Here is a 26,382-nt window from a genome sequence, read left to right as displayed (position 1 = left end):
TCTACCTCATCTCTCCTTACATATCTTGGATCAGGAGGAGGTGGGTGAACCACTGTATCATCAACTGGCCAGATCAGCGGTGGCGCCTGTGAAGCCTGATTAACCAAAGATATGCCACCTCCATGGGTCATTTTGTGTCGGGTTGACGTCTACGACGTAAAACCCACTGCAGGCTGACCCTTTGTGGCTGCGGTGACCTTCGCTGGACTTTCAACCAGGTCGATACCATAATTGCTTGCTGGAGGTGGATCGTGGTGCACGTATTCAACTCCGTCGCTGTCATATTGGGGAAACAGTCTATGATCAACAAAGGCTTCATTGATTTTCAAAGTCCTGGTCCCTTGCGTGACTGATGACGCAGCGTTGTTCTTCCCACCCGTTGCCAGAGTAGTCTCTTTACCTCTGACTGATACAGCAGTAGCGGATGTGGCTGTACTGTCGCCGCTTGCTTTTTCTCGAGCATTTGGTGGTATGTACTTGCCAGATATGGGGGACTGACCTAGAGAGCCTAGAATGGCGCTAGGATCTCCTAGTGTTTTATGTAGAACCTCTCTGGCCTGATCAAGGTCAGCCTTCTACATGGCCACCTGGGTCACAACGTTGGATCCTTCTTTGCGAATCGTCGCGACTTCTGAAGCGATGTGTTTGCTTGCGACCAACAGCTCTTCGTGGTTCTTCTGCATTTTTTGGTTCATGCCATCCAATTGACCTTGTGTTTGTTGTGCCCCTAGCTCAAGCCGCTTGACCGAGATCGTGAACTCATCAAGCCGTCGACGGTCCTCCGCAAGGTCTTTTTCCATCTTCTCATGGTATGCAGCAGAATTCTGTTGAAGGATATTAAGCCGCTCTTCAATGGTCACATTTTCTGGGACAAGAATAGGCACAAAGTCAATAGTTGTAACTACGCTCGAGGCTACCTGGGTGATGCTAGACGTATCGCCAGCCTGATTAGGCTGGGCGGCGGGAACTTTCTCGCCTTCAGTAGTAGGATGTTGATTTCCTCCTCGTTCAGTTGACATCTCTGTCGATGGAGGGTAGGGAGAAAATCTTTGGATTACTTGTTCTTCGGAAAGACCACGACAGTCTGCACGCGAGTGCAGTCTGTAACTGGAGGTCCTATGTTTCGGGCAGCTAACATAAACCTTTTGATAAGGGTTTGTGCTTGACTTCCCAATGGCTTCTCGAAGTCTGAATTGAAAGTAGCTGAATTCAATAAGACACTGTGAATCAAGGTTTAGACTTGCGGCCCAAGTATAGTAGCCTAGACACAAACTTTCTTTCAAATCCTTTGGGCAACCTTACTGAAATGGCCATGTGGGGGAGGGCGAACAAAAGAGGCAGAATCCATTTTGGCATGAACTACTCCCACATAGTGGTTTAGGCCCATTTTCACGCACTTCTGGATTCAATAACTTGTTATGAACGTTGTCCCATTTCTAGACACCATTTCACATAGGCTATACTTACTAAGATGAGAAAGATCATAAGTGTGAAGACAGTTCAACAAGTGTTAATAAAAACCGCCATTAACCTTAAGGGACCTGAACTAGGCACCAATAAGGAGTTTAGGTCAATATTAACAAAAGAGACTTCACCAATTCCGTTATGATTCACAACCCCTTACCAACCTCAATTTCTTAATAGTGGTGTGATTTACAGCTCACAGTATGTCCCACTGGGCGTGCCAAATGTTTTGCTCCAGTTTTGTTGCAGCTGATCAATAGTCTCTTTTCTTGTGCGGGCATACCAGCACCGTTCGGGTGCAGTCGTCGGGGGTGTCCCTTGACCTGACTTCTTTCAAGCAATTGTGGACGAGGAGAGCACCAACCTCGTCGTGGGATTCTTTGTGCCTCGTGGCGAGGACTTTTGCTGAGCTTCTTCAAAATCACAATCGATACTCGATGTTGTAGATCGAGCAGAGCGAGAACCACTGGGAAGTAGAGAGAACTTGCTAAAGCGTGACTTTAGCTTGGCTGGTTTGTGAGGGCGTTACCCTTGCTTGGCTGGTTCCATAACTATTGTGGTCGTGGTACTACAATCGGCTCCCGAGGAGACTAGGACCGAAGTATGTTGACAGGGGATTTGGTGGCACTGAAAGTCGGCTTCTGAGAAGACTAGGACTAGGAGTGTGGTCACCGGTAAGAGAAAGAGAAGGAGAGAAGTTGCTCTTAGAGAGGTTTGCTCTAGAGAGACTTAGATCATCTTAGAGATGTATTGATGAGTGAAATGTCTGTTCTAATGATGAATTTGTAACCTCTATTTATAGGCTACCATGCCAAAGCAGTTGGCATTAAAAAAATGATAGTGGAGCATTAATTGGAGATAAGAAATGATGAATTTTGGAGATAAGGAAGCATAATTGGAGATAAAGAATGATGAATTTCGGAGATAAGGAATGATGAATTTTGGAGATAAGGAAGCACTTTCGGCTCCTTTATTCCTTCAATTATATCTCCATCAAGAACTCAGATTTTGACCGTGACTTCTTCATAACAAATGTTCCACTATGAGTTTATATCATCTTGGTAAAATATCAGAGTTTTTGGTATAGTGGTTGGGCCGGAAACGCTGCTGGACCTCTTACAGGTCCAGTTTTCCAGTTTTGCTTCTGCAGAAAATTGGACTGATTGTTTGAAGGCCTTCCACTTAAAACTAGCTCTGGAACTCTTCATAAGAAATGATCCTTGGGCTTTCTAGATTTAATTTGAAAAGTTTTAGCTCATTTGGATTTCGTTTGGTTAGTCTGCTGCCCCTCCTTCCTTGTTTAGCTCGGTTTCTCCTAGCCGAAGTAGGAAAATGTGCTAAAGTTGACTTTTCATGCTTCCATGCTTCCATAGTAGGCTTTATTTAGCCTCTAAATATATATTTCGAACTTGTCGACAATATATAGCTTGAGCCACTGACATTGGCTCAATTTCTCCAAGACGTGCCTTGTCAGGCCAAAATGCTCATTTTGGGTCCAAACACTGCCACCAAACCAAAGCCGCACGCTGACGACTTAAGTCATGCCCGACTTGGCCGAAGACGCTTAACTCTGGGTGTAGATGATCGGAGTAATATTTTCTATGTTTTTAACGTCATTTTCCCTACATTTTACTTAGTTATTCTCTTAACAATGTCATTTCTAACTTACTTTGTTGTATTTAGGTAGAAATGAGCTCCAAACGCAGGAAATGAGCTAAGAAGAGCTAAAAATGATGGAAATGAAGGCAAGGAGGAAATGAAGTGTAGAAATGGGAAAGAAAGGGAGAAATGAAGCTTCCCTAATCCTATCAGGAAAAGGAATCCCAGTTGAAGTAGGAATCCTAACGCAACTAGGAGTGAGTTCGGAAAAATGTGCGTGGAAATGAAGAAATGACAAAGTCCTAGTTGGACCAGGAAACCTGATGACACTAGGAGTCCTGGTGGTGCTAGGAGATGTTGTGGCTTCAAGATGACTCAAGATAGTTCAAGAATGTTCTAGAATGCACAAGGAATTTCGGCAACAAAGGAATGGGCTTTGAAATTGTCCAATTGAGAAGTCTGGCCTAAAGATTGAAGCATGTGACTTGCACATGAGTCTCTAAATCATTCCATGACATCTTGAGGAGTCCTAAACCTACAAAGATTGGTTTTTTCCGTGCAATACAAAGAAGATTCATGAAGATTTAGCAAGAGTCCAATTAGGGATTATTTCTGATTTCTTGGGAATTTTGGAGAAGAAAATATAGGAATAAGAGTTGATATATGATTCCTAATTCCAAGGAAGCCGAATTATAGTCTAAATACATGGAGAATTCAGCCAAGACTAAGGTGACTTGTTCTCTACTTCTAAATGGAAATTTCTTATTGGTTGAATGATGTCACAAAGGGAGAATTCCTAGGAAACCCTAACCCTAGGCTGTGTACTATATAAAGGGGAAGCTATTTCCATGAAAATCATCTCTCAACCCTGAATCAAAATCGCAAATACCTCCCTTGATTCTCTCAAAATTTCGGCCTCTCCAAGTGTTCAAGGTTTTGAAGCCATGAAGCAAGTTCATCCTCCATTCATCCATCCTTGCCGTGGTCCTACTCATCCTCCACCACCTTTGAAGACCTTCTTGCGTTCTTGAAGCATCTTTAAAAGTGTAACCATGAACCTTAATCTATTGTTTTCGGTTTTGATACTTTGTAACTTAAAAATCAGATTCAATAGCATTCTATGTTTTTGGTTTTCTTGGATATTACGATTTCTTGTTAGATTAAAGTATATGTTTTGATGTTTAGTTTCCAATAACCTTGAAGCATGAATTCATTCTAGGATTTTCAGATTTATAGTTTTCGAAATCTTTATATGTTCTTGAATGTTTGTTGGTTTTGTACTTCAATCCCACCTTTCATGTTTCGATTTCTTTGATGACCAACTTAGGTTTCGAGTTGCATTATTGAATCCATAATAAGATGCTAGTGTTCTAGGTCTTGTTAATTAAAGTGGAAAACCTATAATTCCTTAGGTAAATCAACAAAGAGAATTGCATGCTCTATTAGCGTTCTAACTTGTGTGTACGTTTTTCTTAAATCAATCAAACTTTCTAAGTGTTTATTACGTTGGATATGTGTGTTATTGGATTGGTCACTCATTATAATGCATGTTTAATAGGGTTAACTATGGTGCGTTCATCTAGTTAATTTAACTAAAGAAAGTAATAAGAACTTATGCATGCGTCCATGGTTTGTTCTTGATTGATTTCGTGCAAGTATGTGTTTTGATTTGAAAATTATAATTTGTATCCTTGAATTCGTGTTAAAGGTTGTTAACTTCATCAATGCATCTCATCCGTCCATTACATCTTAATTCTTGGTTGATTGGTCATTGTAATTAGTTAGTTAGATAATTAGTTTAGTAATTAAAACAATTTTCGAAACCCCCTTTAATTCTTTGTAATTTTCATAAATATTGTATATTTGTATTAATATTCTTTTCTTTGATGATTAAATGACAGGAGCACCCTCAATCCCTACTTGCTATATACTAACAACTGTCAACAGGGTTAATTTTGAGAACTCACTTTGAGCTCATCAGCAGGCCGGATCTAGGAAAGCAGCACAACCATGGCTTCTTCCCATTGACACAAAACACAATCAGAATGGATCTGAAAAGGAGAACTTGCCACAGGCCGAGATGCGAACCACAACCCGATACAGGGCACAACGAGAGCCGTGCGCGAAAAAACCGACAGCAAGGGCGGCATCAGAACAGTACTCCATCGATGATGGAGGAAGGTACAGAGAGGCCGGAGGCGGCGCTCTCCTAGCCCTAGCAGAGCAAGTCCGCTAGGTATTTTCATCGTTATAAGCAGAACTTATAACAACTGCGTTTAATCTTAAATGAAATTATGCTAAAGAAAAACTCGTCATCTCTCCTCTTCGCACCTTCTACAATTGGTCTTTTGTTATATAAGGGATGTTATTTTCACTATTCTTGTTTGAAAATATAATATGGGTATTTTATTAATAATATATGTTTTTTTTTTAATCAGAAGAGAACTTCATTGATAATGAAAACGATTACAATGAGATAGGGTGCAAAAGTTCAACAAGAACCTTGCCCACTTAGACTTCTAACTCAAAGTCCATACTGGTACACTGATGGAGCCAAAAAGGCTTCAACTCTAAACAAAGTAATGGCTAACTTGTGAGCCCCCAAAAATTTTGTTTAATTTTTAGAAGGTAATTTTTTGCCAATAAAATTTTCGCAAGGTGATTTACGTGAAGAAATCGATTTCGGAGATTGTTTTGGTGTCGAGCCACCCATTGGGCCTTATAATTTAAGTTTGGGCCAAGATTCTTTCATTTGGGCCTAGAAGGTTACTAAAGTTCATTGAAGCAAAAAGATCGTTGAAGGAAATTTGAAAGGAAGACGAATTGAGTTGTAGACTTGTAGTGACGATTTTAATTTTTAATTTTTACGAAATCGAGTTTTGGGCCTAGGACGAAGCCGAGAAAATAACTTAGGAAGTTTCCGATGAAGAATGAATGGAAGAAAAAGCTACGAGCCCAAAACCCGGAAGTGATCAACTTGGAGAATTCTGTAATTTGTCGCAGGGGTAAAATCGTTGTTTCACACTCTTCAGTATAAATAGAAAGGGGAACCATTGAGAAAACCCTAAACTCTCTCTTCTCTCCCTCTCGGCCGCATCCCCTCTCTCTCTCCACGATCTCTCTCTCTCTCATCCTCCCATGGACAACGCCGGAAAAACCCCCATCTCTGGCCACCACCTCGCAAAACTGCCACCACCCATCAATGCTGCACCAAGATGTGACCCAAACCCACGGAAAATTGAAACCATGCATTGACCCCGACCTCTCTCTTCCGCTTTCCTTCTCTCTGCCACCACCGGAGACTCCAGCTCCGGCCACCATCTCATCACACCTCATCCAGCCACTGCATGCGACCACCTAGCCAAAAAGGCTACTTCCGATCACTTTCTGCACTCCTCGCCATCACCAATCGATCCAGACCAGGCCACTCACCCAAAGCCCGAAGCCTCGCATCATCTGACGCCAGAAGACCACCGATGTCGGAGTACAGCCACTGCCTTTCCCAAATCTCCAACCTCCAGTCCAAATCAAGCCTCAACACCTCCATAAACGAAGTCGGAGCTACACTCCCTTTTGAAACCTCATAACCTCGATCTCCGACTCCAACCAGAACGTGACGCACCGCCGCTGCCACCTTGTGCCACCGTGAGAGCCACCGGTTTGCTCCTTCAGTCCGGTAAGCTCGTTTACGTCGCCCTATTCTTGGTTGAAGCCTCCAATTCGATTTAGATTGAAAACCCTAATTTGTGATGTTGATTTGGATTGTGAGGGACTGGAAATCTGTGTTCGGGAGATTTTGGAGGAAATGAGGTCTGTGAAGTTCAGGAATTTGGAGTTTTGGAAGGGAGGAGTTGCTGGGTCAGTTAAGTTGATATCGAGGAAAGGTAAGAACCTTGAACTATGTTTTGGATTTGGAATTGGTTGGGGGAATTGTTTATTGGTGGTATAATTTCTGCTAGGGATTCGTATGGTTAATGGTTGTGGAATGCAGCTAGGACGGAATTGGTTTCCGAGTTGGAGAAGAAGAGATGGTAAGTTTTGGTCTCTGCCAATCCAGGGGCTTTGGTGTGGTGATAGTAAAATTCTAATGGTTTATCGAATGGAATGAAATTGGTATATATGCTGCTTGAATGGTTAATGCCCCTTTGAGTGATTGCTTATTGAGAATTTAGCTTAAATGTGGACAAGTATGAAATGGCTAAATGTATAGAGAAGATTGGTTTTATTAGCTAAAGTGATGACGGATTTTGAATTGTCATATTGTGAGGTAAATGAGGAGTTTGAGTAATCATCAACGTTGAGTGGGATTCAGAAATGAAAATGGTGGATTTTATTTGATTGAGTTAAATTAGGATATTGGACTAAAGTTGTGAAACAAATTACAAATTGAATTACCCAAGTCGCCATATCCCGGAGCAAAACGAGATCATTCGGGAATGGTAAATTAACTTTGTTTTCTTAAAGTAAAAATGCTAAACAAATAAAGGTGAAAGTGCCAAGTATAATCGCCATATCCCGAAAGATTCAAATGCTACATAGATAATTTGGATTATTTAGGAATGGTAAATGTATTTGTTGCTTAAGAAAGAAATGCTAGACAATGGCATTGAATATTTAATCCGGACTATACTATAGAAAGAAGCATAATTACCATATCCTAAATGGTTCAAAAGCCATATCATTTGAATTATTTGGGAATGGTTAATAGGTTTTATTTATTAAAGGATAATTAGTTGGACTTCAAGGAAACTAAATCAAAGCTCTGGTTGTTTGGTTAATACGCTATGATGATGTGGAGTTACTCATTAGTTTGAATTTATTTCTAAGGACTCGAGCGTGTGCACATGGAATTGGATAAAGTATTGAGAAAAATCAGAAACGAAGCTAAGTTTGGGCGAGCACTCCATATCCAGGTAGGGTGAGCTGTCCCTTCCTTGTTAGAGGCTTTTCAGTATATGTGGAATACTATACTAAGATAGTAAGTTGCTTGCAAGAATGTTTTTTGTTGTTCATTAGTCGATGCCTCGTGATACATGTGTTTTCAGAACTGATAATTGCTAATTGCGAAAACCTAGGCTAGACTTGCATGTTGAGATACTGTACCCTTTTATGTTTGTACTAGTGACCTGAAAGTGAATGGGACCTAGACGCGTTGATTCCTAGAGATCCTACGGTGTCGATAACCGTAAACCTCCGGAGGGGGCCGTGCTCCTATGTTTGTCGAGGAAGAGTGAGTATAGACAGTGAACCAGTCATAGGAGACTCAAGGCTAGGAAATGGACACTTTCGGTACTTGTAGTCACAAAGACTACAGAGTAGTTGGCCGGTTCTCGAAGGATGACGAACCAGGTCGGTCACCAATTTGTTTTATTTTAGCCTGACAAGACCAGCCCCGAATTTCACATTGAAATCCGAGGTGGCCTTGTGGGGCCCACCTTAGGGATAACTCTACCAAAAATTCGGCAAAATCACCTCTAAAATGGACTAACCAAAACCCTGTAAAACACACAAAAACACTTCAAGCAAACCAACCTTATACTCCTGGAGCCACCCTGCTCCCAATTACCAACAACTCTACTTTCACATAACACAAAACACAAAACTCAACAATACTAATCCCACAGGTTATCAGAGCAATACAACTATACACAGGGATATTAAAAGAAGAGTAAAGGATCAAGGGATCCGACACTGCGGAAGTAGTGACAACTATGCCTCACATGTCATGTACGCCCGACCTCCACTAATTCGCCTGCAAACTGGGCATTAGAAACCGAAAGGCCCAGGGGAAAGTAGACGAAAAACGTTAGCGTGAGTGGACAAAAATAAACAATTTAAAAGAAAAAGGATTTCATACTTTCCCACATTTATTTCATTAAAAACCGATGCATGCAACAATTAGAAAAACACATTTAGCTTTAAATCCAAGAATTCCAAAATGATAAATCGGACTAGCCCCGCTAGTCAAGCAACGATAAAATATGGGGAAGAAGTTTCACCATACGAAAGAAGGGAGCCTCCCAGGCTCGGGTCGGAGTGTCCCACACTCTGGAGCATCCCATGCTCTGCTCTTACTCACCCACGAACATATAGTAAGCAGGGAGGAGTACTAATAGGCTAGCTAGCAATAAATATGACTACCCAGGTATGGTGGGTTAAAATCATACGAAAATCGAAAATCAGTAAGGCTTCCCCATAAGTCTCGCGAATAAAACAAAAATACGGGTACGATTCCCAACCGTACCCGAAAATTCTCGTAGAAAGTCACATAAATCGACAGCGTGTCCCACACACTAAAAGAATAATTAGATCATCATCAAGGCATTCCCAATGCCAAAACCGAAAGTCAATAGATAAATAAGAAATAACTTCATTGAAATCCCATTTCGAAAACGTTTCCAGAAATCTCAAAACATCGAATAGAAATGTAATTAATTCCGGAAATCACCTCGGAAAAATAATTCGTCGAAATTCAACATCAATTATAAATTCGAATCCGACCATAACAAATTAATATCCGAAATTCACAACCGGTATAAATCATAAATACTTCATGAAAATCAATATTGAAAGCAAATTCACGAGATAAATCGAAATCAAATTCCGATATCAATTCATATGCTCGGAAAGTAATATGTTAATTAAATAAAGCATTAATTCAAGAAAATAAACGCATGCATCATTATTTAAAACAAAAGTCCACTCATAGTACTATTTGACGACCACGCAAACGAGTTCCTTCATTTAACCGTAGCTCGCGGCATTGCCCTGTACACAATTATATTTCCATAAACGGCAATCCGATAAAATAATTACGAACCTAAACGAAACCTGAAAATCCCTATCTCCATTACTTCTCAAATTCAACCCAAATCTCTCCCACAACACCAATTTCTCAATTAACATATTCCACAACGAAAACGAGGGATATCCGACGGCCGGATTTCCAACAATTCAATCACAAACTTCAAACTTCGAAAATTCACAAATAATTCCAAACTCCTCCAAAATTCACCAAACTTCACATACAATCACTACAACATTTATACAATTTATTGGGCTAAAAACTGGAATTAAAACACTGCCCTACACACCTCCACGCGCCACCAACAGTGGCAGCGCGTGGGCCCCACGCGCAGGCGGCCACCACCTCCGATGGCCACCAAATTTTGGCAGCACCACCTACACAACAGACCCAACATTTTTCACAACTACAACAAGTTCCAATTTTACCTTGAAGGACTCCAATTTAGCTGGTGAAATTTTTCCAGAAAAACCAAGAACCCTAGAAATTGCAAATCGTTAATTCGACCTCTACACTGCAAATTGAAATGAAAGACCTTAGGGGAAATGATCATTGACAAAAACGGAACCTTCGACGCCGGTTTGGTGGCCGGAGACGGCCGGAATCGCCGGAAATCTATGAAAACTCCAAACTGCTACAGTAACCTTCACAGCTCAAAATCGAGTTATTCCGGCCAAATCGCTGCAAAACACCACCACAGACGTGACCAGGGTGAAGAGGCGAGCCAGCTGATGTCCGGATTCCATCGTGGGGTGGCCGGAGGAGGAAGAAATCGGAGGAAGAAGCAATCGGCTGAAGAGGAGAAAGGATCGGGGGAGAGGAGAGAGAAAGCCCGGTAGGTTTCCAAAAATGGAAACTTACCACAGTAACTTGGCTATTTATAGAAACTTACCACATGAACAGTAACTTTAGTATTTCGCTTATAACTTTAGCATACGAACTCCAATTTTTACGTACCACCTATCCACGTGCTCGGTTTAACGTCCTCTACAACTTCCATGAAGAATATTTTCTCAAATTTTGACCCAAACAAAAAGTCAACTTTTAGGGCCACTAAAAGTGCTAAAATGACAATAAAAGTGAAAGTAAATGTCGTTTACCGTCCTAATGATTAGTAAATCAGTAAATTCTGGTTCGGGACGTTACATAGCCGGCAGATAAGTATCTCGGAGCTCCAAATTGTGTGAAACATACTGCATATGTTTTATAAAAGAGATAAATGTTTGTGGTTGCCTCTTTTTAAAGTAATTTCGATAAACGTGCACAATATTATGTAGTAAATATTTTCAAGCATATTATCTTTCAAACCTAGCATGGTTGGGTCGGCCCCTACTGGGCATGCGAGGACGAAAGCTCATCCCTACAACAGTGTGCAGGTTTCGAGCAGGTGGTCGGGGAGCTTGCAGGGGAGGCACTTGGTCCGGCTTGACGTATTTTTCTTTGACTTTATTAAATTAAGATTTTAGTCCTTTACTGGACTTTGAAGTCTCTTATTTATTTACTTTTATTTGTCTTCTACTCATTTATTTACAAAATCTCGGGAAACCCGCAACCCTGGGGCGCGTCTCTCATATTTCCTATTGATGTAATCAACAGCACGTTCATCCTTCCATTGCTTGGCACTAGTAAGTTTCATCATGCTCACTATGCATCTCGTGCTATAGAAACGATTCAGGAACTCACACTCCATTTGATCCCAACTGTCGATCAACTTAGGTTCCAGATCTGTGTACCATTCGAAGGCGTTGCCTTTTAATGAACGTACAAACTGCTTAACAAGATGATCTCCCTCCATTCCAGCATTGTTGCAAGTCTCGATAAAATTAGCAATATGTTGTTTTGGATTGCCCTTCCCCTCGAATTGCTGAAACTTGGGTGGTTGGTACCCATATGGCATCATCAAGTTGTCTACTCTTTTTGTGTATGGCTTGGAGTATGTGAGAGAATCACGAGAGGGACCTCCATATTGAGCTCTAATGGAGTTGTTGATCATGTCTTGCAGCTGCTAGACGGACAAAGAACCTAGTAGGCTTTCACTGTCCTTGTCATTTGCCTTTGAAGTTTCTCCTTGTTTGTCTTTGTTGTCCTTGTATGGAATCCTAGCAGAATCCTCATCATTTTGTTTCTCGAGCCTGCTCCAAAGTTGAGCAATCTGCATATCCTTTTCTTCGACGGTATTGGTGAGATTTTGAACCGCCTCCATTAGATTAGCTATCTGCTCTTCGAGCGTGGTTGCCCCAGTCATCATGACTTGCATTGCTAAGGGGCGAGGCGTACAGTCTGACTGCATCCCAGAAGTGTTATTTTCTTCAGCATCAGGACTTCCATGATATGATTCGGTGCTTGAGTTGTCATCAGAGGCAGGTGAGAATGACCGTTCCCTTGACTTTGTATTTGAAGCTTGTCTCTCTTCACTTCGAGGGACATGTTTCCCTACCCCTAAACTTTCCAGTGTGATGATTGGTTGGCGAGGCTTAGAAGGCAAAGCCACAAATGTTGTAGGCTGAAGCTTTGCGATGCTTCGGGTGACGTGACCAGATGAGTTGCTACTTGATTTCGAGGTCGTTGGCTTGGACTTGTTTTTCGGGATGGCTTGAGTGTTCTTGGAAGCCATTGCTCGAATGGATTGGTTTGAAATCGTTTTACGGAGAAGGAGATGAGAGGCAAAGAAATCCCACCGAGCGCACCAATTTGTAAACACGGGAATCTGAAAACAAATATAATGCAGACACGTGTACAAAAATAATAATTTTATTAATAATTTAAGTGCGAGTTACAATCTTTGGTAATCCTCTGATTCTATATCCGACGATGAATTTCACTCAAGGGCTTTACGCTTGATCTTGAGTCGTACGATAGTCACGAGAGTTGACACGTGACGAACATTTTGGCTTGAGGTTGGTGAGGAACCGGCTATTTCGCAGCTTGATGGTTCTTCACGAGATTGGGAGGCTTCTGAAATTTTGAGAGTGTTTTCTTCTCTCTTTTTTTTGGCTGAAGTCCTTCTCTTGATTTGAGAGGGGGTATTTATAGTGTCGGCGTCTCTCCCAATTTGAAATGCCTTGATGACACGTAATTAATTGCATTTTTCTTAATAGCATAATTGAATCAATCAGCCTCAATTAATTGATTTAATTACGACCATTAAGGAATTTAGCCAATTAATTTGATGACTGATTTTAATTGTATTTCATTAATAGCATAATTGAATCAATCAACCTTAATTAACTGATTTAATTATGACTATTAAGGAATTTGGCAAATTAATTTGATGACTGATTTTAATTGTATTTCATTAATAGCATAATTGAATCAATCAACCTTAATTAACTGATTTAATCATGACTATTAAGGAAGTTGGCCAATTAATTTGATGACTGATTTTCGTCTTAATTATCAATTTAAATAAATCGACATCTAATCAGCAGACGACATTTAATGCTTGATTTTGCTCGGAATCAATTAATTTAATTTGATTGATCCGTTTTAATATCAATTGATTTAGTCGAAACAAATTCATTTATTGCCGTTGGACCTTTCATATGTGTCACGTGTCATTCTTTGAGTCTGCTTGGTTCGCTTACTCACAAACCACGTGCAAATTTTGTGGGACCCACATGCCGATTAAATTTGTTCGGTCATAATTTCAAGTGTTGACCGAATTATTTAATGAATTTTATTTTCATTAAATTCTTGTGTCTACAGAGTCATGATCGTCTCCTCCTTAACCATATTAGTTAGGCTCTATGATGCAGGACCAATACGTAAACTGTAGAACTAAGGTTGCTGTAGAGATAATCTGTAGTAGGCTAAAAAAACAGAAAGGTAACTACTGGAATCACACCAGTAGGTTCTAGGAGTCACACCTAGGAAGGGGTTGAGTCACACAACCAAGGATAGCAAACGCTGTCAGTTTTATTAATCTTAATCTGAAAATAAAAGACTACAAAGGTTTCAATATATAGAGAAGCTAAAACAACCCTTGAACAATTAGGACCAAGTAATCCTAACATCCCTAGGCATAAGAAGATTCCCTAAAAATATCTCCTAAGAATAAAACGAATCCTAATAAGAAAAGAAATCATAAAACTTTCCAAAACTTTCCAAATACTTGCTGATCCCAAATCAGTCAAGTTCCCATGTTGACACACCATCACCTACTGAGTGCCAGATCAAGGCTTGAGCCTTGGAACCTTCTTTGCCACGTCTCTTATAGACTTTCAATGGCCTCTGCCATGTAGATCCTCCATCATCTCCCCCTGGCTTGAAAAAACTCGACCCCGGCGAGTTAAAAGCATGAAATCGGTCGTACAGATCAGGGTCTAAATGCTGCAGCTCTGCATCAGTAAGCCAAGTACAATCAGAAAGCGGACGATGCTGCCATTTGATGAGATACTTTTGATATCCACCATTTCTGGTGGATACAATCTGATGATCAACAATATCCTCTATGGTCTCTCTCGAGCAGGGTGCTCGTGGATACTGAACAATGGGTGTGGCATCTGTATCGTTAGTGTGACCAGGGTACAAGGTGAGGTCCTCAACATTAAAAACATTACTGATGCCCATATCTTCAGGTAAATCAAGGACATAGGCATTATCACTGATTTTCTTCAAAACTTTGTATGGACCAGCAGTTCTAGGATGAAGTTTCTTAGAAATGCCAGGAGTATATCTTTCAGGCTTGATCCTGACCAAGACCATGTCACCTTCATTCAACACAACAAGCCTCCTCCTTAAATCAGCGTGTGCCTTGTAGCCTTCATTGCTCAAGGCAATTTTGCGCCTAACGTCATCATGAATGTTGCGAATATGACTACTAAAAGACTCAGCTTCAGCACTAGGACGTGCCTCAAGTGGCAAAGGAATCAAATCAATTGGCTTTCTAGGAAGTAGTCCAGTCACTATCTCAAAGGGGCTACGGCCAGTGGATCGATTTTTAGAACTGTTATAGGCAAATTCAGCCATAGGGAGAACCTGGTCCCAGCTAATTCCATGATCACGAACTAAACAGCGGAGCAATTCGCCCAGACTTCGGTTAACAACCTCTGTTTGTCCGTCAGTTTGTGGGTGGAAAGCTGAGGAAAACTGCAACTTCGTATTAAGTAATTTCCATAGGGTACGCCAGAAATAGCTGGTAAACTTCACGTCGCGGTCTGAAACAATAGTTTTAGGCAACCCATGAAGTCGTACAACTTCTTGAAAGAAAAGCTTAGCAATGTGTACCGCATCGGAAGTCTTGGAACAAGGAACAAAGTGAGCCATTTTGGAGAAACGATCAACGATGACAAAAATGGAGTCGTTGCTTCGGATTGTTCTTGGTAATCCAAGTACAAAGTCCATACTCAAGTCTTGCCATGGTTCATGCGGTACTGGTAATGGAGTATACAACCCAGCATTCTTCTTCCTACCTTTACAAACTTGGCAGGTCCTGCACTGAGAAATAACCTTGGCAACATCCCGTTTTAAGCTGGGCCAATAGAATCGGTCTTCTACTATGGCAATAGACTTGTCTCTGCCAAAATGACCAGCCGCACCACCACCATGCAGTTCCCAGATCACTTGTTCACGAACAGATGTGTCGGGCAAGCACAACTTTGTACCTTTGAATAAATACCCATCATGTAGAGAAAAATCAGTATATTGCCTGCCCTGCCCTGCCACGAAGTCAGCATATATGCTGCTGAAATCCTTGCACACTGAGTATTCCCTTTTGAATGATTCAAACCCCACGACCTGAATAGCTGTAGAGGCTAAAAGGTAAGTCACTCGACTGAGTGCATCAGCAGCCTTATTTTCAGCTCCAGATTTATGCCTGATAACAAAAGAATACTCTTGTAGAAAGGAGACCCACTTGCCATGTCGGTGACTGAGCTTCTTTTGGGAGTTGATATACTTAAGTGCCTCATGATCAGAGAATAAAACAAACTCTTTTGGTATGAGGTAGTATCGCCAATACCGAAGTGCTTGGATTACTGCATAAAATTCTTTGTCGTAGGTGGAGTATCTCTTTTTAGCTTCATTCAATTTCTCACTGAAGAACGCAACAGGATGCCCTTCTTGACTTAATACACCTCCAATTCCTACATGAGACGCATCACAAGTGACCTCAAATACTTTTGTAAAGTCTGGAAGGCTTAGGACTGGAGCTTTAATCATTTTCCTCTTGATAGCCTCAAATGCTAGAGATGCTGCTTTGTCCCATTGAAACTGACCAGCCTTCATGCAATTAGTAATAGGTGCCATTACCGTACTGAAATTCCTTATGAAGCGTCGGTAGAAAGTTGCTAAACCGTGAAAACTTCGAGTCTCTTGCAAAGTTTTAGGAACTGGCCACTCCACAATTGCTTTAACCTTAATTGGGTCGACCTCAACACCTGCAGAGGAGATAATAAATCCCAGAAATACAACACTTGGCTTCATGAAAGAACACTTCTTCAGGTTTAGATACAACTTCTCTTGACGAAGAACCCTCAGAACTTGCCCCAAGTGATTGAGGTGCTCCTCCCTTGTTCTGCTATATATTAAGATATCGTCAAAGTAGACAACCAAGAACCGACCAATGAAGGGTTGTAATACCTGATTCATAAACCGCATAAACGTACTAGGTGCGTTGGAGAGACCAAATGGCATCACTAACCACTCATACAACCCATCCCTTGTCTTGAACGCAGTCTTCCATTCATCTCCAGGCCTAATCCGTATCTGGTGGTAGCCGCTTTTTAGGTCGAGTTTCGAAAACTGACTTGAACCAGCCATCATATCCAACATGTCATCGAGCCGCGGAATAGGGAATCGATACTTAATAGTAATCTTGTTGATAGCGCGACTATCAATACACATGCGCCAACTACCATCCTTCTTAGGTGTTAACAAAGCTGGAACAGCGCAGGGACTGAGACTGTCACGAATAAAACCCTTAGATAATAATTCATCTACTTGCCTTTTGAGTTCGGCATGTTCACTCGGGTTCATGCGATAGGCTGGAAGATGAGGCAATTGTGAGCCTGGAATGAAATCTATGGCATGCTGAATAGAACGCATAGGGGGAAGCTCGTTAGGCAACTCCTCTGGAGCCAAATCTGAAAAACTGGATAATAATTCGGTTAACTCCGGATTTTCTGGGCAAACTGGAGAATTAGGGACAGCGGTGATTCCCGCAGTTTCTTTTGCTACTACGGCATATATGACCCCAGCTTCTTCACTCTCTACTTGAAATTTCTTCTTTGTGAGAATATGAAGAGATTTCTTGTTACTCCCTACGCCTTTAGATGCCTTTCCCTTGTACTTTGCCAATTCAGCAGCTTGCATTGGCTTCAAGACCACCTTTTTCTTGTTGAACAGGAAAGAATATGTATTTTCTTTACCATTATGGTTCACATCCCGATCAAACAGCCATGGCCTTCCCAGAAGAATGTGAGCTACCTTCATGGGGACCACATCACACCAAATAGAATCAGTGTAGTCACCACAAGAAAGCGAAACAAGGCACTGTTGAGTTACTGGAATTTGAGTGCTATCAATCCAAGCTACCTTGTATGGTTGTGGATGTGGTTGTGCTTGAAGTTTAAGGCGTTCAACCGTTGAGCTTGATACAACATTCATACAACTACCGCCATCAATAATTAGCTTCTGAGCTTTATCCCCACAACGAACTAACATTTGAAAAATAGCTGTTCGACGCCAGTCTTCTCCCCCCGTTTTTGGAGCTGCTAACACACGTCTCACGACAGAGGAAAGGGAAGTGTCATGGTCTTCTTCCTCGAGATCATCTGCATCGTATTCCCCATAGTCGAAGTCATTGTTTCCCGCCTCATGCTCTGGTTCTGCCTCTTGCTCTATTCCAATATGCAGATTCTTCTTTGGACATTGATATCCCATGTGACCTGGTTGCCCACACTTGAAGCAAACCCTTGATTCAATGGCCTTTGAAGAAGAGGGTTTAGAATCTGGTGCTCGATTGAATGATGGGTTTCCTGTCCTTGTCTTAACAGCAGCCTCAAAATATTTTCTTTGAGCTGTGTCATTACCCTGACTCCCAGATTTCCTCACTGTGGTGTAACCCAAATATTCTTCCAAGTCCAAAGCAACTTGGAAAGCATGTTCTACGCTGTACACTGGTTGTCGAATCATCTCCATCTTTATGTCAGGTCTCAAACCAGCCTTGAACCTTGCAAGAGTTTGTCTAGAGTCTTCTAAAATCTGACTCCTTGTCTTTAACTCGTCAAACTTCTGCATATACTCAGATACTGACATGCTGCCTTGCTTGAGAGCAGTGAGCTTATCGCACAGTTTGTCAAGATAATTAGGTGGCATGTATTTCTCACGTAACTTGGCCTTCATCTCTTGCCAAGAGCTGATTGGTGGTTGTCCCAATCTCATAATATCACCTTCAACACCAGCCCACCATACTTTTGCCAAGAGCACCAGTTTCATCTTAGCAAACCTCACTCGCCGTTCATCATCCATGTCATACCAATCAAAGTACTCCTCGATTCTAGCAAGCCAATCTGAAAACACAGTAGGGTCAGTTTTCCCCTCGAAATCGGGCACTTCAACCTTAACTTTCTTGGTAATATCTCCAGCAGTATCCACTTTGTCAGGCACACTACTAAGCTCAAGGTATTCTTTGACCCAATCCCCAAAAGATTGCTTGTTCTGGGCCTGCTCTTCTTTGTCATCAGTGTTGGTTTCCTCAACTATAGTATCTTCTTCTTTATCTGCCTTATCAGTTGCGGAAGCTTTCCCACGATCTTCTAACTTTCTGATCCGAGTGTCCATTGATTCACTCCGAGTGTCCATCGATTCAAGTTGCTCAACAATCTTTAGTAACAAACCATCTCGCTGGTTGTCAGTCAGACGCCCTCTGAAGTTTCTCCCTGATCGTGTAGCCATTGGATCAGCCTGGCTCTGATGCCAAAATGATGCAGGACCAATACGTAAACTGTAGAACTAAGGTTGCTGTAGAGATAATCTGTAGTAGGCTAAAAAAACAGAAAGGTAACTACTGGAATCACACCAGTAGGTTCTAGGAGTCACACCTAGGAAGGGGTTGAGTCACACAACCAAGGATAGCAAACGCTGTCAGTTTTATTAATCTTAATCTGAAAATAAAAGACTACAAAGGTTTCAATATATAGAGAAGCTAAAACAACCCTTGAACAATTAGGACCAAGTAATCCTAACATCCCTAGGCATAAGAAGATTCCCTAAAAATATCTCCTAAGAATAAAACGAATCCTAATAAGAAAAGAAATCATAAAACTTTCCAAAACTTTCCAAATACTTGCTGACCCCAAATCAGTCAAGTTCCCGTGTTGACACACCATCACCTACTGAGTGCCAGATCAAGGCTTGAGCCTTGGTAGGAAGGGGTTGAGTCACACAACCAAGGATAGCAAACGCTGTCAGTTTTATTAATCTTAATCTGAAAATAAAAGACTACAAAGGTTTCAATATATAGAGAAGCTAAAACAACCCTTGAACAATTAGGACCAAGTAATCCTAACATCCCTAGGCATAAGAAGATTCCCTAAAAATATCTCCTAAGAATAAAACAAATCCTAATAAGAAAAGAAATCATAAAACTTTCCAAAACTTTCCAAATACTTGCTGACCCCAAATCAGTCAAGTTCCCATGTTGACACACCATCACCTACTGAGTGCCAGATCAAGGCTTGAGCCTTGGAACCTTCTTTGCCACGTCTCTTATAGACTTTCAATGGCCTCTGCCATGTAGATCCTCCATCACTCTAGTTCGTTTGCTAGAATCATTTATAGGAGTATGACTAATAGGTGAAATGATACTTTTTCACATAAACTAAAAGAAGAATATGACTAATCAACATGATTAGAATAGGTGCAATGATACTTTTTCACATATACTGAAAGAAACACATTGAGGCTCGAAAAACATCCCCACATACTAAATGCAAGGAAAATGATCTTAAGAGTAAAGGTGATGTAGGACAGCCACTAGGTAATGCGTTTGAGGTAGAAGGTCAAGTTTAGGGTTACAATGTGTGGGGTATTGTGATTAGAGGTCCTACGCTTAAAGGGAGTATTAGACAGTAAAGGGAAATCTGGAATCAAACTATAAGGATTCTTGGAATCACACTAACAACTCTCAAAAATCACTCAAGAGATACTGTTTGACACACACACACACAAAAAAAAAAAAAAAAGCAATCTCATTCTCTGATTTGAAGTACTACATAGTGACCCTTTTAGAGCAACTCCAACAGGTTCCCTATAATTTTTGTATTATAGGGAATCAAAAGTCAAAGCTTTAGCTATTTTTTCTTCTCCAACTCCAACAGATTCCCTATTTTGCAGCAATCTCTAAAATCTCCATAATTCTTCCTTAAATTTTAGAGATTGCTGTAAATTTAGGGAATTTGGTTTTCTCTCTCTTCATTATCTCTAAAATAGGGATGGTTATAGGGAATCTGTTGGAGCAAAAGAGGCTCATTCTTCCCTAAAATAGAGTAAAATCAAAATATGGGGAAGCTGTTGGAGTTGCTCTTACAGAGCTACAGAAGACATTAAAACAGACTAAACATGGAATGACCTCATTAATGACTTTTAGGAACCCAAAAACTCTAATTACTGACTCACAGCTGGAAAACTAAACACAAGTCCCAGGAAAACTCTAGAAGACACAAACAAAAGAAAAAGAAAAAGAAAGCAAAAAAAAAAAAATTAAAATCTTCATTCGAATAGACATATAAGCCCCAATGTCAACAATGCGGTAAATCTAAATAACTTCTTCATCTGTCAGAACTTAGAACACTGTCTAGTGTACAACTTGAGATGAAACGGCTCATCCAACTCAAGTCACTGGAGAGACGAGAAACAAACATCACAGAGGGAACTCTAATCGTGCAACAATCTAATTGTGCAACAATTAGGAAAAACCAGTAATAGGAATGGTCAGGCACATAGATTGCACCCATGTGGTCTGGGGTTCGAATCTGCTTACAGTACCAACCTAGCTGTTTGCTAGAGTTTCCTGTTCCTAAACATTGTATGGTCCGGCAGGAGGCCTCAGTTTCAAGACTCGATCCACGAAGCAGATATGGAGGATTTATCGGTATCAAACGACAAATGAATAAATCACTAGTAATAATAGAAAAAAACATGCAACACTTGGGAAAGTCAGAGACCATTTTGGATATAAGGTGAGAACCATCTTGATTTGCTTAAACGACACAGTGAGGCTCATGCAGTTAGAAGTTAGAACCACATCCTTTTTGTTCCCTAAACTAATCTTCTTCTTGTTTGTTTCTTATCCTGTATATTTTGGTTCCAAGTTTTTTTTTTTTTTGGAACTTAACTGTCATATTTCTTTAGTTTCAATTTTATAACACTTATATTTCAGAGCGAGGCTCATAAACCTCTTTTTATTGAGACATTAATTTGACTAACCTTAAATAAGATCCAACTGATGTGTGCCTTTCCTGGGCAAGCAGGTATAGTCGAAACCGACTGCCTTGAGGCTACTTTGGACCTCAAAAATCCCAAATGGGATCTATTACTGTATGCAGCAATCATAGCTGACATTCGAGCTATATTACAGTCCAAACCAGAGCTACAGATTTGTTTTGCTCCTAGGACCTGCAATAGCACACAGGTTGGCTAGTCTTGCTTTTGATGACAATGATAGTCATGTTTGGAGGGATCATCCCCCTGAATGTATCCTAGATGTACTAGCCTTGGACTGTAACTCGGGCTAAGTCCTTATCAATAAAGATCATTCTTCTACTCAAAAAAAAAAAAAAAAAAAAAAAAAAAAGATCCAACTAGGCCCCGGGAAAGGATAATAAAGCAAAGCCAGATTTGAGATAAGAAGCATGCAATATTATGTATTCAAAGGCGTGCACCATGTTGTGAAAACACACATGTAAAGCACCAAGTAAAAGCACTAATATATTCAATAGTTTTAAATGGCTTAATCTGTTTGAAGTCGTACAACAATATCTCAATTGGTTCTAGTACTCTTCTTCAAGATCATTCACAAATAACTTATTCCACATAATCGATACACAATCCGACATAGGCTTTGGATGTAAACTGTAACAACAAGATCGAACTAAGCACCACACAGTAACAATTGATAGCTCATGATAAAGGGAAAAAACTCACATTCCATGCAAATCACCTGCATTTATCATTGCTTGACATTCTCCAAGTACCACTTGTAGGTACCAACCAGCCCTTCCTTGAGTGAGATCTTCGGGGTCCAACCCAATCCGGCGAGCTTGGAGCTATCCATGAGCTTCCTGGGAGTTCCATCGGGCTTGGACGAGTCCCAAACAAGCTGACCTTGAAACCCCACAACTTCCTTGACCAATTCCGCCAGCTCCTTAATAGTGACCTCCTTTCCACTACCCACATTGACATGCTCCAACCCACTGTAACTTCCCATCAAGAACACCACCGCATCGGCGAGATCATCCACGTGCAGAAACTCCCTCAAGGGGCTTCCAGTCCCCCACACCACCACCTCTTTGGCACCATTGACCTTGGCCTCGTGAAATCGCCTCATCAATGCCGGCAGCACGTGCGAATTCTCGGGGTGGAAGTTGTCGTGCGGGCCATACAGGTTGGTAGGCATGCCGGAAATGGCGTCCCAGTTGTGCTGAATCCGGTAAGCCTGGCACATCTTGATGCCGGCGATCTTGGCAATGGCGTACCACTCGTTGGTGGGCTCGAGTGGGCCCGTTAAGAGCGCGGATTCAGGGATGGGCTGGGGCGCGAACTTGGGGTAAATGCAAGAGGAGCCGAGGAAGAGGAGCTTGGTGACTCCGAATCGGTGCGCGGCGTCGATGACGTTCGTCTGGATTTGGAGGTTGAGGGAGATGAAGTCAGCCGGGTAGGTGTTGTTGGCGTGGATGCCGCCCACTTTAGCCGCGGCGAGGATTACGAATTGGGGCTTCTCGGCGGCGAAGAAGGACTCGACGTCGTTCTGGCGCGTGAGGTCGAGGTCGGCGTGGGTGCGGAGGACGAGGTTGGTGAAGCCTAGGGATTGGAGCTTGCGGACGATGGCGGAGCCCACCAGGCCGCGGTGGCCGGCGACGAAGATCTTTGCGGATTTGTTGGAGAAGAAGGAAGGCGAGGTGGCATCTGAATCAAATGTTCATATATAACTAGAAATCAAAATGATGAAGTAAAACTGAGAGAGAGAGAGAGAGAGAGAATACCGTTAATGGCGCTACTCATACTGCAGCCGATTTGGAGAAGAAGAAGAAGGAGCTGGGACTTGCTGGCCTGGGATTTTCTCGCAGTCTATTCGTTTTCGTCCCTTTTATTTGAGTCCTGGGTTTTGTTTTGGGCCACAGTTTGGGTTTCAGCCCATTAATTATCAAGCCTAATAGGCTAATTATGCATTCACAAACAATTTGGGAAGCTTCGCATTTGAAAGTGGCAACTGAAACAAGCAGCTTCCTAGTAAAGGGTGGCTCCATAGAGGAAGGTCTGGTACATATCAATCCTTTTCTCTTTTTCTTTTGTGATTCAAATCCTAGCTGCTGAGTTTACTCATGGCTTTTTCCTACATGTCTTGATGTCTTGTTGTCGCAAAATCACTAACCACCCTTGGTCATTCCTCTTTAATCTAGTATTTTGTTACTCTTGTTTTTATACTGCTTTTAAGTTTGACATTGGGTGCAATTCACCTCCCTTTTCTTTATTTTTTTGCTGAAAATTTTCATAAGTTATCTGCTTATGGAATCCTAAAAACTAGACGGTTAATATGCTAATATGTGATCAAAAATTAGATCTCATAAGTAATTTCTTAAAATGACCAAAAAATGGATCTCTTAGTGTAACACAACCACATCAAACTGAGCATGGATCTCTCCTAAATGATAATTTATCGAGACATTTGACCTAACCTGAATAATTTGGGGCCGATTTCTCATGTTTTTAGTCTCATTTCAATGATTTCACTATCTGAAAATTTGTCAGCGAAGATATCATACCAATCAATGTGATCCAAAATTCCAAACCATAAACATCATCTTTCATGAATCAGTTCCATGGTAGTGTTGTAATATTAGAATTCACGGTTGTCTTTGAAAAAGGTTAAATCTCTATGTTGGGAGATTCTGATGTTGAATTTGTCGCATGTGAAATGTCAAAGGGCAACGATGAAACATTCAATCATCAGAAAGAACCAGAAGGCAGAACTACTGGAGATGGAATGAGGATGAAAAGGATAAGGCCATCTTCAATCGTCAAGGTCTAAAATAGACCATGGTCTAAATTTTTTGACCTTTAAAAAGTACTATTCATCCAAATAGTAAGGTCTATAATTTTTCCAACTCCAATCGTTTGAGGTCTACAATTACATACTCTAACACATTTGAATCATCCATGTGGGTCAGCTGTTGGTTTTCATGGTCTAAACCAAGGTCTATATTTAGACCAACCAATAAACTTTAGACCTCCATATTTGATTTTTGTAATAGACCCAACCTCCTATTGGAGATGGATTTCGGAAAACAATGGTCTATAATTTAGACTTTAGACCCACCATCGGAGAAGGCCTAAAGATGTATTATATTAGAGCACAAAATTAGTTGTGGGTGTAGTCCTATGGTTCCTGAAGAAAATAGAGATTAGTTAGACATTTCAATGATTTCATTTCCAATTTAACCTAAAATAAGCAAGCACTTTTATAAATTTTACCTACTGATATTGTTTTCTTTTATGAGAAAAGAAAAACAATTTAAAGAAGGAAGCCTCTTGGGTAACCAAAGTTTACCTACTGATATTGTTGATAAAATTACTACTATTCCTTTACCTCTCACTCCTAAACCAGATGAATTTATATGGGGTTATTCTCCTTCTGGTACTTTTTCAACTAAGAGTGCTTCATCTCTACAGTTCTCTCAAGTTCATTCTCATTCCAAGACTAGTCTTTTGCAGAAGGTTTGGAATTTAAATATACCACCTAAAGTTAACATTTTTAGCTGGCATTTCATCAGAGGTCGAATAAATACCAGAGATAAAATTGCGAGTTATCATAGTAATGTGCCTAACCTCTGCTCTCTTTGTAATGTTGAACCTGAAACTATGGAGCATCTCTTTAAAAGTTGTAATTTTGCAGCACAGGTTTGGTCTTATTCTTATTTTAGTACTCCTAATAATTTTTTTTTTGGTAAACAAGCAATCTATTGAAAAGAACGAAAGCAGATACAAAGGCATACGCCTGTAGATTATATCAGCAAAAGAACTAAAGATAGTAAGGACCATTTGAGCAATGCTTTACTCGTTCTCTGGTCAATTTGGAATAGCAGGAACAAGATTGTTTTCAAACAAAAATGTACAACTCCTGCAGCTAGTTGGGTTTGAGGCTTTTAATACATGTTCCTTATATCAAAGAGCTAATAGCAAGATTCATGCTAGACAAAGAATTTTACAGAGATTTAACAAATAGATACCTCCAGATAACCGATTTGTCAAAATCAAATTTGATGGTTCGGTGAAGAATGGGAAAGCTTCCATAGGTTTTATCCTTCGCAATTCTGATGGTAACCCTTTAGTAGCTGCATGCAGGGTTTTGGGTACTACAAATATATTAGTCGTTAAGGCTACAACATTGAGAGAAGGATTGCATACAATATATCTTCAATGGCTCAATCATATATTAGTGGAAGGAGATTCTAAGTTACTCATTGACTATATACGTGGTGCTGCACCAATTCCCTGGACTATGAAGATCTTAATCCGATATATTAGAGATTTGGCTGATAAGTTTCAGAATATCATTTTTAGACATATATATGGAGCGGTGAATTTTGTAGCTGATCATTTAGCATCTTTAGCCTATAACTTTCACTGTCCTAAAATATGGTTCTACTATTTACCCCTATCTGTATGCCCAGCATTCCAGTTAGATCAGCTGTGAGGGGGTGTCTCTTGTAGTTTTTCTTTTATGTTGTAAGTTTTTTAGTCATCAAAAAAAAAAAGCCAGTTCATTATAAAAATAAATAATTAAATATTATGTATACATCAGTTTGCTCGAGTTTTATAGTTTATACATACATAGGACTAAGGTCCAGTTTGGCATTGCTTCCTAGGGTGCTTTTTGAACCAACAGCGCTTTTGGGTCTAATCCAAGGTGTTTGGTAAAATCTTAAAAAGCTGCTTTTGGTCACTCTAGCTTTTCCCAACAATAAGTTTTCAGCAGCTACAAATTGTAGCTTTTCAAAATGGCTTCTGCAGACAGAAGTTGAAAAACAAGAATTAGACATAAACCCACAGAGAATGCAAAATCGTTGAATCTTCAGTAACTTGGACACAAACCCACATACACCGCGAGAAGAAGACAGAGGAAGACAAAGGAGGACAAGCTAAGCTGCCATATCCGGGAAGCTCCGACACCCCAATCCCAGACCCAATCCTCACCGCTTCGACTCAAAATCCGCATTGAACCAAACCATGCTATTCAGACTTTCAGAGCTCTCGAAGTCGATCGAGGTTTGCCTTCGCCATCGCCGAAAGTTTCA

General features: G+C 40.8%; 2 protein-coding genes across 6 annotated transcripts; one reads left to right on the top strand and one right to left on the bottom strand.

Annotated features, from left to right (window-relative positions):
- Window positions 1–6,144: 6,144 nt before the first annotated feature.
- On the top strand, window positions 6,145–21,804 carry LOC121052711. Of its 5 annotated transcripts, none has more exons than XR_005809858.1 (5): window positions 6,145–6,739; window positions 6,833–6,947; window positions 7,023–7,094; window positions 7,891–7,976; window positions 21,340–21,804. XR_005809858.1 is itself a non-coding variant. In XM_040518180.1 (4 exons), the coding sequence occupies exons 1-4, from the start codon at window positions 6,869–6,871 to the stop codon at window positions 21,343–21,345; spliced, it is 243 nt and encodes an 80-aa protein (XP_040374114.1). In that variant the 5' UTR covers window positions 6,145–6,868; the 3' UTR covers window positions 21,346–21,804. The 5 variants fall into 5 exon arrangements, 3 of the variants coding, with proteins under 3 accessions (XP_040374114.1, XP_040374113.1, XP_040374112.1); XR_005809857.1 differs by adding an exon at window positions 11,238–11,298 and having other exon boundaries at window positions 6,145–6,947; XM_040518180.1 differs by having other exon boundaries at window positions 6,145–6,947.
- On the bottom strand, window positions 21,773–23,220 carry LOC112200026 (putative GDP-L-fucose synthase 2). Its single transcript, XM_024341021.2, has 2 exons — window positions 23,071–23,220; window positions 21,773–22,993 (listed from the first exon to the last, which is right to left on the bottom strand). The coding sequence occupies exons 1-2, from the start codon at window positions 23,087–23,089 to the stop codon at window positions 22,038–22,040; spliced, it is 975 nt and encodes a 324-aa protein (XP_024196789.1). The 5' UTR covers window positions 23,090–23,220; the 3' UTR covers window positions 21,773–22,037.
- Window positions 23,221–26,382: the final 3,162 nt, after the last annotated feature.

Source organism: Rosa chinensis, chromosome 4, assembly GCF_002994745.2.
Source record: "Rosa chinensis cultivar Old Blush chromosome 4, RchiOBHm-V2, whole genome shotgun sequence".
Classification (NCBI taxonomy): Eukaryota; Viridiplantae; Streptophyta; class Magnoliopsida; order Rosales; family Rosaceae; genus Rosa; species Rosa chinensis.
Note: the sequence above shows the minus strand (reverse complement) of the source record. Positions and strands in the feature narration are given on the sequence as shown.

What these genes read in the sequence shown, in the direction of transcription:
- LOC121052711 (XM_040518178.1), top strand. Translation starts at nt 6,869, where the DNA reads ATGAGGTCTGTGAAGTTCAGGAATTTGGAGTTTTGGAAGGGAGGAGTT. An exon ending in TAAGTTGATATCGAGGAAAG is followed by an intron (nt 6,948 to 7,022) that starts GTAAGAACCTTG and finishes AATTTCTGCTAG; the next exon opens with GGATTCGTATGGTTAATGGT. An exon ending in GAGTTGGAGAAGAAGAGATG is followed by an intron (nt 7,095 to 21,339) that starts GTAAGTTTTGGT and finishes CTGGGCAAGCAG; the next exon opens with GTATAGTCGAAACCGACTGC.